The sequence below is a fragment of the Diabrotica virgifera genome, chromosome 1 (genome assembly GCF_917563875.1).
Source record: "Diabrotica virgifera virgifera chromosome 1, PGI_DIABVI_V3a".
Lineage (NCBI taxonomy): Eukaryota > Metazoa > Arthropoda > Insecta > Coleoptera > Chrysomelidae > Diabrotica > Diabrotica virgifera.
The window spans coordinates 2,553,063-2,567,024 of NC_065443.1; the positions used below are offsets into that span (position 1 = coordinate 2,553,063).

Consider the following 13,962-nt stretch of genomic DNA (forward strand, 5'->3'; position numbering starts at 1 on the left):
CTCAGAAAATTTCAGATTGATCGGAGCGAGATTATCGGAAATACAGCATGTTGAATATCTCTACCTTCTACTCACTTTGCAGCAGGTTTGCGCAAGCGCGCTTAAACGCAGTGAACAACGGTCAACAGCTGTTCACATTCTCTTTTGTAAATTACTCCGCGATTCAAGAACATATTCCGGTGTGCATCACTTTACGATTTGACATACCAAAAATGGAAAATAAAGGTTGACAAAACTTTAAACGCATTTTCCAATCAAGACATGTTATTTATTCCCCGTTTAGGCTTGAGCCTCTTCAGGGTTACATCGCATTTTTATCAAAACTGTTTTTTATTTCAAAGGTGGTGGACATTGCAACTCAAAAACTACTTGCCCACTCCACCTGAAATTTTGTATATGTTTTCTTTAAACATTTCGTGAGGTAATGCTGTAGAGGTATTTTTTGTTTTATGCTTATAATTTGTTTTAAAACGATAAATATGTTGATTTTTGTTCTCTTTTTGCAAAAAAAATCGTTGTTTTGACTTCTGAGTCAGAAAAATTTGACAGCGTTACATCGAGAAACTCATAATTAAATTAAATAATTTTGAATGTTTTGTTTCACATGATCAAATAACGAGTCCCGATGTCCACCGCAAGATCCATTTATTTTAAGTGTCTAAAAATTTGCCACCGTTAGATTATTTTTCAATATTTTTCATTATATATTTTTTAATATTCTTTGAACTGTACTGAATTTGCTTATTTAATTTAAAAATAAAAGAATTCTACCATACTTTAAAAAAAATCACAAAAATGTGTTTGAAATATTGATTTCAAACCCTACGTTCCCCCTTCACCCTTAAGAATAGCTATAAACATATTTTAATAGGCAACCCATGCAAGTCGTATTTGTCTATTTATGAAATTTAATAAAAAAAAATTTCATCCAGTAAGCAGATTGGTAAAAGTTGACCTAGATTGGGATTTCGTAACTAGTATTATTAATTGAAATTAAAGTTCTTAGAATCTTGGCAAATGAAACCACTTAGCACCAATACGATTTTCGAATACGTTTTTCAAACAAAAACGATTTTCGTATTATAAATCGTTTAAACGCATACTACATACATACTTACATTAGTAGTTAAGACCTTTATTTTAGTGTCATCATCAGCGCCATAATTCCAAGCTACACGTCTCCATTGGTTACAATGCCATAAAATCGTCTTGAACTCTTGCTCTCCCTCGTGCCACACACTTATCTTGTCCATAGATTCGTACAAGTCTCTGTTATCACACAGAGGTTTATTTATTGGAAGTGCTCTTGCCTAAAAAAACAATAGAAAATATAAAAAAAAAATATAAAAAACAATAAAAAACACTGTAAACATACAGTGCAATTTAGAAAGTCTATTGAAAACTTTTGTTAAATAAATTATATTAACAGCTAAAGCTGAGAGCTGATTTATGTCTTTAAAAGATGTACAATAAAGATGGTTTTTAATGAATAAGAGCAAATTACTGTTTAAATGATGAGGGGCTACGGCGATAGAAAAAGATCTTATAATGCGGTAGCCAACTTGTTCAACAAAACTTTCAAAAACCCATCTAGGTACCTATGCGTAAGGTGACGGTACATAAAATTGTAAAGCTCTTTGAGGAAACTAGATGAGTAAAAGACGGCATTCGAACAGATAGACCAATTACGCCAGTCAATGGGAGCAAGAATAGGATATTACTTCCGAATTCTATCCTACTGCATGGATTTTAATGAAATTTTGGGCCTAGCCTCTACTTATCTCCTAATTCAAAGTCTACCCTATGCCGATGTGTGCTTTTATCTTGGGGGTGGTTCCCACCCCTTCTGAGGGGTGGAAAATTTTTTGGTAAGATAACCACGGAATTTGCTAGAGATCCTAATTCTAAGCAAAAACTGTTCTATAATTTTTTTTTGACAACTCAATACTTATTCGAGTTATTCGTGGTTGAAAATTGACCATTTTCATTGAAACAACACATTTTCGAACGGTTTTTTTCCAATACCTTAAAAATATGCATCTAACTAAAAAACTGTATAAAACACAAACCATACATACTCATAGACGTTTCACGTAAATTGTCAAGGTCAAGACAGCAAATTAGTTACCATTCCAATCCAGAGATGTCGCTGTCAGTCAATTCTCTTGTCATATTTAACAACTGACAATTGACAATTAAATTAATTTGTTATTTACTTTTAATTTTACAGTTTGTGGCTTAATTATTTTATTATAGTGGTGTTACGTTTTTAATTAGGTTTAATCACAATTTTAATCAATTGTATTAACCTCCTCTCCGTTTTAATGAGTAGAATTTTTAGTTTACATTGATCATCCCGTGTTGTTTCTCCACATTTAAGAAAACAATATAATAGATCCTGAAACAGTTTAATAGACAAGTGTGTCATCAACACTTCGGGCCTATATATTTTTGGAAGTTTGTAAAAGATTATAAGGTAATATTTATCTAAACAATTATCCTACAAGATTCTTTCAAAAATTTTCATTAACTCAATATTACACATCAGTGCTTTCACGTGACACATGGCAGTAGTGTTTAGCATTTTGAAAACAAATTGGAATATTTGAAGTTTTCAGTAAAATATTGAATAAAACATTGAATTGTCTTTCTGTTGTTTTAATATTCTGTGAAATTTCATCAAAAATTCCGCAAAATTTATAATTTGAAATTCCCACATAACTAAAATTTGTCAATTTAGTTCCCATTCCAATCAAGAGATGGCGTTAATTCGATCTGAAAGATTAACATGGTCGTGAAACGTCTAAAAGTATGTATGGTTTGTGGTATAAAACATTTTTGTAGGTTATAAAAAACAAAGACACACTTGCCTTCATAAATCTTCTAGTTATAATACAAAAAGCGATATGGTAGGTGAAAAAGTTTATTTTTTTGCTACATGCTCAAATTGGTGTATTCAACTTGAAATAACAGAGAAACGGTAGATTTTTTGTGTATAATGCTACCAATACTTTTTGTAGTGCTTAAAAAGACCTTTAAAATGAGCAATATTAAAGGTAATTTTCATTTAAACTAAGCGAGATATCTTGCAAACAAAATTGATAACTAATGTATTTTAATAAAAAATGAGAAGTAATTTTAACCCCCATCCACCAGAATGTTGATGCATCATTTTCCGTCTACAATACCTTTTATTATAGTATTATTTCTATGTTAAAAAAGTTGGACGAGTTTAAAATGAATGGTTTTGAAAAAAGTAAGATCAAATTATAGAGCGCATTTTTAAATTTTCTTAAAAATCTTCCTTTTTCTCCATGTAACTTGAAAATGATAACAGATATAGTAATGAAAAATAAAAACCAAATTTTTGTATAAAAAAAATGTACATTTTTGTATCATATCTTTTTTTCGTATCTCTTATCATTTTCGAGTTACATGGAGAAAAAGGAAGATTTTTAAGGAAATTTAAAAATTAATGGATTCGACCGTTATTTGATGGAAGTTCATTTTATCTAACAATAAAACACTGAAAACGTTTGTTTTCTATACTTCCACAAAATGTATTACAACTATGTGACTACAGCTGTTTCGGCAGAGTGCCTTTCTCAAGTGATTTAGTTTACAATGGTTTGCCTATTTAAAGTCTTTAACTGAAGAGGTTCAGGAGTGGGGAGCTGTCTCTCTCGAGTTGGTCATTCAGAATTATATCTGTATTTTTCAATTTATTAATTTCCATAGATTCTAACAAAGATAGCTTAAGGCCTTTATTTTGAATATGCAGAATTTGAAACTGTTCATTAAAAGAATGATTATGATCTAGAAGGTGAAGTGCGTATGTAGAAGTGTCTGTTTTTCTATTGTTGAAATCCCTTTTGTGTTCTGCTATCCGTTTGTCCAAAGTTCTGCCAGTTTGACCGATGTAAGTTTTCGGACAGTCACCGCAAACTAACTTGTGTATAAAATTGATAAAATTGACAAAAGATGGTTGTATTTTAGATTTTAGACTTTAGACCATGCAAAACTTTTTATTAAGAATCACTTTTTTCATAAAATTAATAATAAAAGAGTTATCTGAATTAAAATAACTGAAAAAAATGTATGTTATCCATAATTTTTCAAAAAAAAATTCAATTAGAAGGATGTAATTGCATACTAGAATACAATTTTTAATTCGAAACAACTTTTCATAATAACAATTTTAAATATTGTGAAAAATAAAGTTACTTTACTCTTGAGTGAAATTCAAACTTTTTGACATACCTCGTATAATATTCAAAAAATTTGATATTTGATGATTAAATCTTAGGTTTTGGACCATGCAGAGCTTTTTATAAAGAATAACTTTTTTTCGTAAAATTAATAATAAAAAAGTTTCCATATGGATACAACTTACAGAGACATACTGTATATTTAAGACACACTAAATTTGGTTAATCTCTCGGCTAGGTTAAACTAATTTCGAAAGATCATGTAATATAATAAGAAACAGTCTACATAAAATCTTGGAATACTCACCACGTATACGGCTGTAAAAAGTAATACCACCTTCATTCTGGCTGACACCCTCCTCAAAATGAAGTTAACGATGTCTGGTAATAAAATCGGTCGGTCGGTATGTATGGATGTGTGTGAATTTAATAATAATTTTACGGCACCTCCAAATGGGTTGTCTCTAATTTTCTGAGTTACTTTTACAGGGTCGAATAACTTAATTTTTCCCAGACAAAATTACGGCCGTTTTATATTATCAACATCTACAAACAAGGAGATGGAAAGAATTTTTCAACATACAGGGGGCTAAGTGTCATAATTTCACTCTCAAGACTCTGTGGAAAAATATTAAACAATTTAATTTAAAAAGAGATGACAGTTTTTAAATAAATACTGTCTTTCTTGCAGGCAGATTTTGTACGGACAGCATCTTTTCTCTTAAACAGGTTATTGTAAACTCTTAAACAAACATTAAAACTGAAATTAACTAGAGAAATTCGTAGTAGTAAGGGTCTAAAGCAAGGCTGGTGCGTAGCATCTGTACTCTTCAAAATATATCTAAATGAGGCGCTTCCAGTATGGAGAAGAATGCGCTGGAATATGGGCATCTAAATTTAAGACGAGATTTTACACGATACCCTTCGCTGACCACCAATCCATTCTAGCTGAAGACGAGAGTGATATAGACTATATGCTTAGAAAACTGGAATGGGAGTAAATAGGGCTTCACAATTAATATGCAAAAAACCGAGTACTTAGTTGCAGAAAGCCTATAAATTGATATGGAAACTATAAAATCAACTGAAACCTTCAAATACTTGGGAGTCCAAATAATATGAAAAGCAGATAGTAACGAAAAAAAAGAATGTGTGTGTACTTTGTACGCACTTAAGAAGTTATACTTCTATTATATGATTCCAACGAAATTAATATATGTACTTTAAACAGTTTATTTATATTGTATTTAAATATTAAACTAATTTTAATACTTACTACTTTCCAAACATTTTTATTAAAACAATACAAAAAATTTAAAAAAATAAAAGAATAAAAAAACCTATACAGAAGTAAAAACTTCAAATTGTATTTTGGTATAAAATCGTTTATTTAAAAACTATCTAAAAGTCATCCACATGGATTGCAAAACGTTTTCGTTCTGAACAGAACATCTTCAGTGCCTGGAATGAAGTATTTCCACGTTAGATTAAGGCAAAAAGGTTAAAATTGTGACTGTTAATGAGAAAAATATGTGGAGAATACTTACATTCCGCAAAGTAGTTGTAACTAGCACACCAATGAAGGTGGTAACCTCATAATATATGGCTTACATCATAACTTTTGATAAAATATTGTGACTACAAGTCGATGTTACAAGATTAAATTATGTATGTGCCTAAAGAGCAACATGCTTCCCTGCTCGAAAAAACTAGGTACTTGCCATTTGAATTAGCACAGACCAACTGATGTAAAATAAAAAGGAATGACAAAGAGTGACATGACAAGACAAGGTAAAGTCAATTTTTGCTTACGAACTTCAAAAAGTGTACTTTTAATTTTTGGATTTTAATTAAAATGTAAAGGTAGGTAATAGCTGATTGAAAATATAATTAAAACTGTTTAAAAAATATGTTGAGAATCTATTGTAAAGTCTAAAATAGCAACTCTCTAATCCAGAAAAAAATTTAGGTCTGTTGGAAATAAGATTGGTATATTTCACGGTTAGAAGCGTGACGTCATCGATTGTAAAATTTAAAGATGAAAGTTTAATTGACCTGAAGTGGAGAGATTGGGTGGTAAATAAAGCAGATTTTAATTTTAAATGTTATAGATATATGTACTGTTGGTTGCCTAACATGGTGAGGAATGTTTAAATTTGGCTGCACACTGCTGTAATGATGATTCTGTCTGTTAAAATTGTAAAGGAAATTGTGGAAAAATTATTAAAATAACTAAAAGAATACAGATCAAGAGTAGATGACAATATTAAAGAAATAATTGTAAACAATGGAATTAATAAAATAGTAATGAATTAGTAACGAAAAGGAAAATAAAATATGTGACAGCAAAATCTAATTACACTTTATGTTGTTTAGGATGGAATAAAATCATTCAAGGAAAATACCATGAAGGCTTCCAGCAGCAGTGGTTAATGTGTGGGTGAATAATGGAATGATATCTAACTAATATAGGATAATTATGTGTTAGTGTCAATATGTAATGGAGAATCTAGAATGACTGAGTACCTGAGATAGCGAACTATGAGTTTGATGTGGTATATGGTAGGGGAGTGAACAAACAACCAAGTTTGATGTAATTTTAGTGCAAGTTTATAATCTTAAATGACAGATGTTAACCAGAATTAAGAATGATGTAAAAGAACTAATATGAAATTAAATTAAAATAGCTGAGTATTGTGGGTTGCCTGATATGTAGGTGGAAAAATGAAAAATTTAACAGACTGAATTTAAGCTAATGGATTTATGTTTACAGTACCCTATTGTTTAGTATAGTCTAATAAAATTATTTTGAAAGAGAAAAAGGTAACATGAAAATAATAAGAAAAGATAGTAAAATGTGTAGCAGACCAAAGGAATTGACTGTAGTAGTTATTAAATGAGATGAATGAAGCGAAGGTGACATAACAGGCAACAAAACAAAGTGATTATGTGGTAAGAGAGAGAACATTCCAAAGAGAGACAAGTAAACCAGATCAAGATTTAAGGGCTATTATCAGTGAGAAAATGAGAGTCTAAATAAATTAAGATAAAAATTTGTGATATAAGAGCTGTAGGACCTGAAATGACATAAACATGAGGTAAGACAAGAAAAACACACAAGGAATAGAACATACAAAGACACTAAAGGAATAGAAAATAAATGTGAAAGAAGATGGGAAATAAAAGAAAAAGGAAAGTAAGAAAATGTTGTCGATCGGATAGCTCAGTGCGACTAGCGGCTGACCCGCACTTCACTTCGCCGTGAGGTACGAGAGTTCAAGCCTAGCCCAGGCCATCGGAAAACAAAAAGGCTAACGCGTCAGTATAAAATTCTAAATATGAATCTGGCGCTTAGACCTGAATATGCGGGCATCTGATCGACCTATGAGGGAGGAGTATGGCAAGAGATAAGGGCTTGCGGCTCGGTGATACTCCCCCATAGATCCCTACCGAAGGGCGTTGACGCCTAAGAACGGTGTATATACAAGAAAATGTAAAGAAGAAGAAATGAAAAAAAGGAAAAACCATTACATATTGACACTAACACATAATTATCCTATATTAGTTAGATATCATTCCATTATTCACCCACACATTAACCACTGCTGCTGGAAGCCTTCATGGTATTTTCCTTGAATGATTTTATTCCATCCTAAACAACATAAAGTGTAATTAGATTTTGCTGTCACATATTTTATTTTTCTTTTCGTTACTAATTCATTACTATTTTATTAATTCCATTGTTTACAATTATTTCTTTAATATTGTCATCTACTCTTGATCTGTATTCTTTTAGTTATTTTAATAATTTTTCCACAATTTCCTTTACAATTTTAACAGACAGAATCATCATTACAGCAGTGAGCAGCCAAATTTAAACATTTCTCACCATGTTAGGCAACCAACAGTACATATATCTATAACATTTAAAATTAAAATCTGCTTTATTTACCATCCAATCTCTCCACTTCAGGTCATTTATTGTTTACATATAGTATATATCTCATTCTATTATACCAAATTAAACTTTCACCTTTAAATTTTACAATCGATGACGTCACGCTTCTAACCGTGAAATATACCAATCTTATTTCCAACAGACCTAAAGTTTTTTCTGGATTAGAGAGTTGCTATTTTAGACTTTACAATAGATTCTCAACATATTTTTTAAACAGTTTTAATTATATTTTCAATCAGCTATTACCTACCTTTACATTTTAATTAAAATCCAAAAATTAAAACTACACTTTTTGAAGTTCGTAACCAAAAATTGACTTTACCTTGTCTTGTCATGTCACTCTTTGTCATTCCTTTTCATTTTACATCAGTTGGTCTGTGCTAATTCAAATGGCACGTACCTAGTTTTTTCGAGCAGGAAAGCATGTTGCTCTTTAGGCACATACATAATTTAATCTTGTAACATCGACTTGTAGTCACAATATTTTATCAAAAGTTATGATGTAAGCCATATATTATGAGGTTACCACCTTCATTGGTGTGCTAGTTACAACTACTTTGCGGAATGTAAGTAGTCTCCACATATTTTTCTCATTAACAGTCACAATTTTAACCTTTTTGCCTTAATCTAACGTGGAAATACTTCATTCCAGGCACTGAAGATGTTCTGTTCAGAACGAAAACGTTTTGCAATCCATGTGGATGACTTTTAGATAGTTTTTAAATAAACGATTTTATACCAAAATACAATTTGAAGTTTTTACTTCTGTATAGGTTTTTTTTTAAACTATGGTATACAGCCAACTATTGGGATTTTCCCATTGATTTTATTTTAAAAGAATAAAACACACTCAAACACATTGAAAAATGCACCAAAGAAATGATTTCTGAACATTGTTGGCAAAAATTTTAACTAAATACGCATTTTCTGAAAAAAATTATTTAACAAATATATTCACAATCATAAAATGTGTAAAAAAATAAAAACTTGCATTGGGATTCGAACCCGCGTGTTTAGAAATGAAATCCACTTACACACACCCGTCACCCGTCTTGACCACTTATACGTACTTGTCATGTGGGACGGTAGGCTAACTGCAAGGTCCCTATACCATAGGTTGTATGGTAACTTTGACATTGACAAATGAAATATTGTCATCGTGACGTCACCCAGACGATCAATTTTACGAATTGTTTGTAAACATAATAGGATACCTGGTTTGGAGGCTATATTTTGTTATTAAATATCGTTAGTGTTTTAATTTGTGTTTATATCTTGAGATTTAATGTATCTATAGATATCATTAAGTGTTTTTAGTATAATAACTTAAACCCAAAACTCTTTTATAAGTGTTAAGATACATTTTAATGTGGTTGTATAAGTACCTACTTACTTACTGGATTTTCTTTCTGTTGTATTGTATAATAAAGGACATTCTTCATTCTTGTATAGAGACATTACAGTTCTGTAATGTCTCTTGCGGTTCTTCACATTAAGTTTACATCATCTGTGTAGGTTACAATCTGCTTAGACTTATTGAACAATATATCTAATTAATTCTATAGATAATAGATCTATTATATGTAATTGTTTCATATAAAATTATAACCAATATTGCAGCCATCTGAAGATCGTTTGAATAAACAATTATAAACTAAATGAATATATAAAATGGGGAAAATTCCCTTTATTGCACTGAAATTGTATTTTTTTATAATTTACTGTTAATGTAAAACTTCACAGGTACCTATTGAATGGAATCATAATGTTTTAATAGTTTTAGATGGTTTTAGATATTATGATCCAGTACCTAACGTAATCAGATGCTCTTATGTTAAACTTAAGGGAAAACTACTAATTTTGATACATAAATCTTTAGTTGAATTTCTTTTTCACCATGGTTTACATGTTAGAAGGAATTTATAATAACGTACTACATGCATTATCCGAAATTCAAAATTATTATATACCTACTCAAAATCATTTAAAAAAGTAAATTGTATTCAACCCATTATTAATATACCTAATTAGGATATTTGAATGATTTAGTCCCATAATATATACACAAGAAAGAATCTCCTTCTGCTTTAATTAAGTATAGTAATGCTATTCTACTGCATATATTTAATTGCAATTATATTCTATGATTTTTGTAACTTTACAGGTATCTACCACATTTTTTAAAGAATATATGAAATAAATAGTCATTAAAAATCCAAACATATTTTTTTAAATATACACATTTTCAATACATTCCTACTTTCCGAGTTCATTTCAATGAGTGAAGAGAATGAATTTAAATGCAGCATTCTGGGTGACGTCACTCCCGCCATTAGATTCTTGATGCTGATTGGTGGAAAGTTACCATGCAACCTGTCTATTTATGAACCTTGGGCTAACTGAACGTTTTACTGTTTGACGGTTCTGAATTTAATCAAATTAGTTTGATTTTTGTGGAATTAAAATATTAAAATACAACAAAACATAGAGTAAGAAAACAATAAGTATATAGATGTAGAGTGGTAGAAATTTTGTTGGTAATCAAATTATGTAAATCAAAGCATTACCTACTGAAGCGTCTAATGTCTTCTGATTGATGAGTAATGGTCGCTGGGTTTAATTAGTTAGGTAGTAGAGACAATGGACTGTTTAGATTTGTAGAGATAAGATATATGTGCATTTAGTGTAGCAAAAATGAATAAATGTGTGTGTTTGTACGCAAATGTGAAAAGTTGACCTGGCTATATGTTCATAAATTGTATCAATGTTAGAGAAAATATCGCACCTACCTTTAAAATGAATGTAGTTAGACAGCGTCTTCATTAGTGGACCCCATCTCCGCGTGGTCGAGGCGTGGTGGACGCGTGGTGGACGGCCGTCCCTTTTATAAGCTAAAGCGATGTAGTTCGTTCAACTGGTAAATTCGTACTGAGTTGAGTTTTGTCTTCCTTTTCCTTGGCAAGGTTCAGGTACCGCCCTTTCAGGGTAAAGAAAACTTGGAAGTGATAAAAGGCCGACACATGGGGTTCCTTGAAACACTTGCTAGCCTGATACATGTGCCAAGCAAACTTTTGTCAAAGTGAGTGCGTTTTCTTTTTCAACAAGAAAATATTTATGAACAGCCAGTGGTGTAGCAAAGAAGGATTTAACTGTGAAATATATTATGTAAAATGGAGTTACACTATGTATATATTTATTATAAGAAAACTAAGAGGGTATTTGCTATTACACAATTAAGTAGTCATATGCTTAACTATAAAAAACTAATAAACTAAACTACTAAAATAAGTTGCATACTTTCCCAAACACCTACTAAATAGATAGGTACATTCATTTTCCAAATAGGTATGTACCTATGTAATTTTTTATTACAATACTGAACCATTTACAATTAAGTACGTACCTGTTGCTTTTAAAAACTATTTAAAAAGTGACTACGATTATAAACTTGCTTTTGTCTGTGTCTTCACAACAATAAAAACTAATATACAATATTTGTTTATCTATAGCCTCCATATTGAACAATTATTGCCATGGCATTTGAACACCCAATCAGAGCAAAGGTATAATGCGTCTGTGCCGGGGACCAAGGTTTTTGATGAATTCGCGCATATTAAATTTCACTCCCATCGCGCCTAAAGAAGTATAACTTCACAAATACATTCCAAGATTGGCCAAGCAAGATCAGTCACTAGACAGCTACACGGACTATTGTGGAATATAAAATAACGGGAGAAAATAAAATTATAAAACAACAATAGAAAGTATTGGGTTATACGGCGCCGAACTCTGGGAAACACATCAAAGAAACAAATAAAAATTAAGGTCATGGAAATGAACATGGCCAAAACAGATAGAGAAATGGACCCAGCCTACTAGAAGAAAACGAGGTAGACCAAGACGGTCCTGGAGAAAAGGTGTCGAAGATGCAACAATCGCCAGAGACTGAAGACTGAAAACTGGAGACTGTTTCGACAAACAACGATGGAAATTAGGATGCGCGAAACAGCGCCAGCTGTAGAGAGCTAGTTTATTATAGAAATGGATTGAAGATGTCGAAGAAGCAACTATTACGCTACAAACTCTCATTATGTACTAAATACACTATTACGCTACAAACCCTCATTGATTTAGGCACCTATTAAATTATAAGACATCTATTAAATTATGGTGCCTAAGTTTTTATTGTAATTATTATTATTGTAAGTATTGTATAGTATTCAAATATAAATGTTGAAACTGCAATAAACCTAGCATACTAAAGAATGTGTTTTTTGACTCTAACCTGAGAAACAAATAAAACAAAAATTTAAAAAAACGCCAATGAATAAAAAACAAATAAATATTTTTTATTTTTATTTATTTATAAGTACATACAGATATAATTACTCGTATACAGTGCGTCCATGAAGTAACGCACAAAATCACTATTAACTAAATAAACAGCATTATTAGAAATTACCGAAACAGGCCGATTTTTGAATTTAATTTATAATTTTTTGGCATATATGATATCATACTAGTGACGTCATCCGTCTGGACGTGATGAAGTAATCTACGATTTTTTCAATAAGAATAAGGATCGTGTGCTTATTTGAAAGGCAATTCAATTCTCTATTCAGTAATATAAATAATAATATCATTATTTATACAGGGTGTCCAAAAACATTTTTTTAATTAAATTGATTTACACAAAAAGAAGACTGTGCGTAGTTTATTTAATGCAAAATATATTTTACTGCTGTCAGAAAACAGAAATAAAATATTTATTTTAAAAATATAAACATTACTTTTTGCTTAAATTCAATGTTTAATCTGCCACCCACCTGCCTGTTGACAGTTTGAATATTTAATTTAAGCGAGAAGCAATGTTTATTTGCCAAATAAAATTTTTATTTCTGTTTTATGACAACAGTAAAAGTATTTTGAAATAAATAAATTACGCACATTCGTCTTTTTGTGTCAATTTAATATAAAAAAAATTTGGACACTCTGTATAAATAATTATGTTAATGTTTTTATCATTGAATAGAGAATTGAATTGCCTTTCAAATGAACTAGCACACGACCCCTATTCTCCTTTAAAACATCATCTATTACGTCATCACGTCCAGACGGATGACGTCACTAGTATGGTAATAGTAAATATGCCAAATATCATAAATTAAAATCAAAAGGCGACCTGTTTCGCTAATTTCTAATAATGTTGTTTATTTAGCTAATAATGAATTTAGGGGATACTTTATGAACGCACTGTATACGAGTAATTATATCTGTTCCTATAAATAAATAAAAATAAAAAATATTTATATCTTTTTTATTCAATGGCAGTTTTTTTATAATTTTTGTTTTGTTTCTCGGGTTAGGGCCAAAAAATACATTCTTAAATATGCTAGGTTTACCTATTGCAGTTTAGACATTTATATTGAAAATTTCGGCATTTCTATAAAAAAAAAATAAAAGTAAAGCAACAAAATGTACCTACAGTCGGAAAAATGAAAGAATACCCATGAACGATCATATAAAACACGCTGTATTTTTCTGTCACCGTGTCACAAAGAAAATTGTCCAGTGCTAGTACATGTAACAATAATTATTACATGTACTTGCGATGGCCAATTTTTTGTGTGACACGGTGACAGGAAAATACAGCATGTTTTATATGTTCGTTCATGGGTATTCTTTCATTTTTCCTACTGTATGTATCTATAAAATTAATATTGTAGGACTTATGTTATGAAATAAGAAATTTATGACTATGAATCTGCAATCAATCACAAACAAGTCTGGCTAATT

General features: G+C 30.6%; 2 protein-coding genes across 2 annotated transcripts in view; one reads left to right on the forward strand and one right to left on the reverse strand.

Annotated features, from left to right (window-relative positions):
• The window catches only part of LOC114328014 (glutamate receptor ionotropic, kainate glr-3-like), a 29,633-nt gene extending 24,710 nt beyond the window's left edge, over positions 1–4,923 (reverse strand). Inside the window, exons 1-2 of the mRNA XM_028276753.2 lie at positions 4,516–4,923; positions 1,119–1,310 (exon numbers count right to left, since the gene is read on the reverse strand). Coding sequence (XP_028132554.1) covers positions 1,119–1,310; positions 4,516–4,551 — 228 coding nt within the window. The 5' untranslated portion in view covers positions 4,552–4,923. The remainder of the gene's footprint in view (positions 1–1,118; positions 1,311–4,515) is intronic.
• The window catches only part of LOC114328012 (disintegrin and metalloproteinase domain-containing protein 10-like), a gene marked incomplete in the record, with an annotated part of 957,890 nt that overhangs the window by 792,901 nt on the left and 151,027 nt on the right, over positions 1–13,962 (forward strand).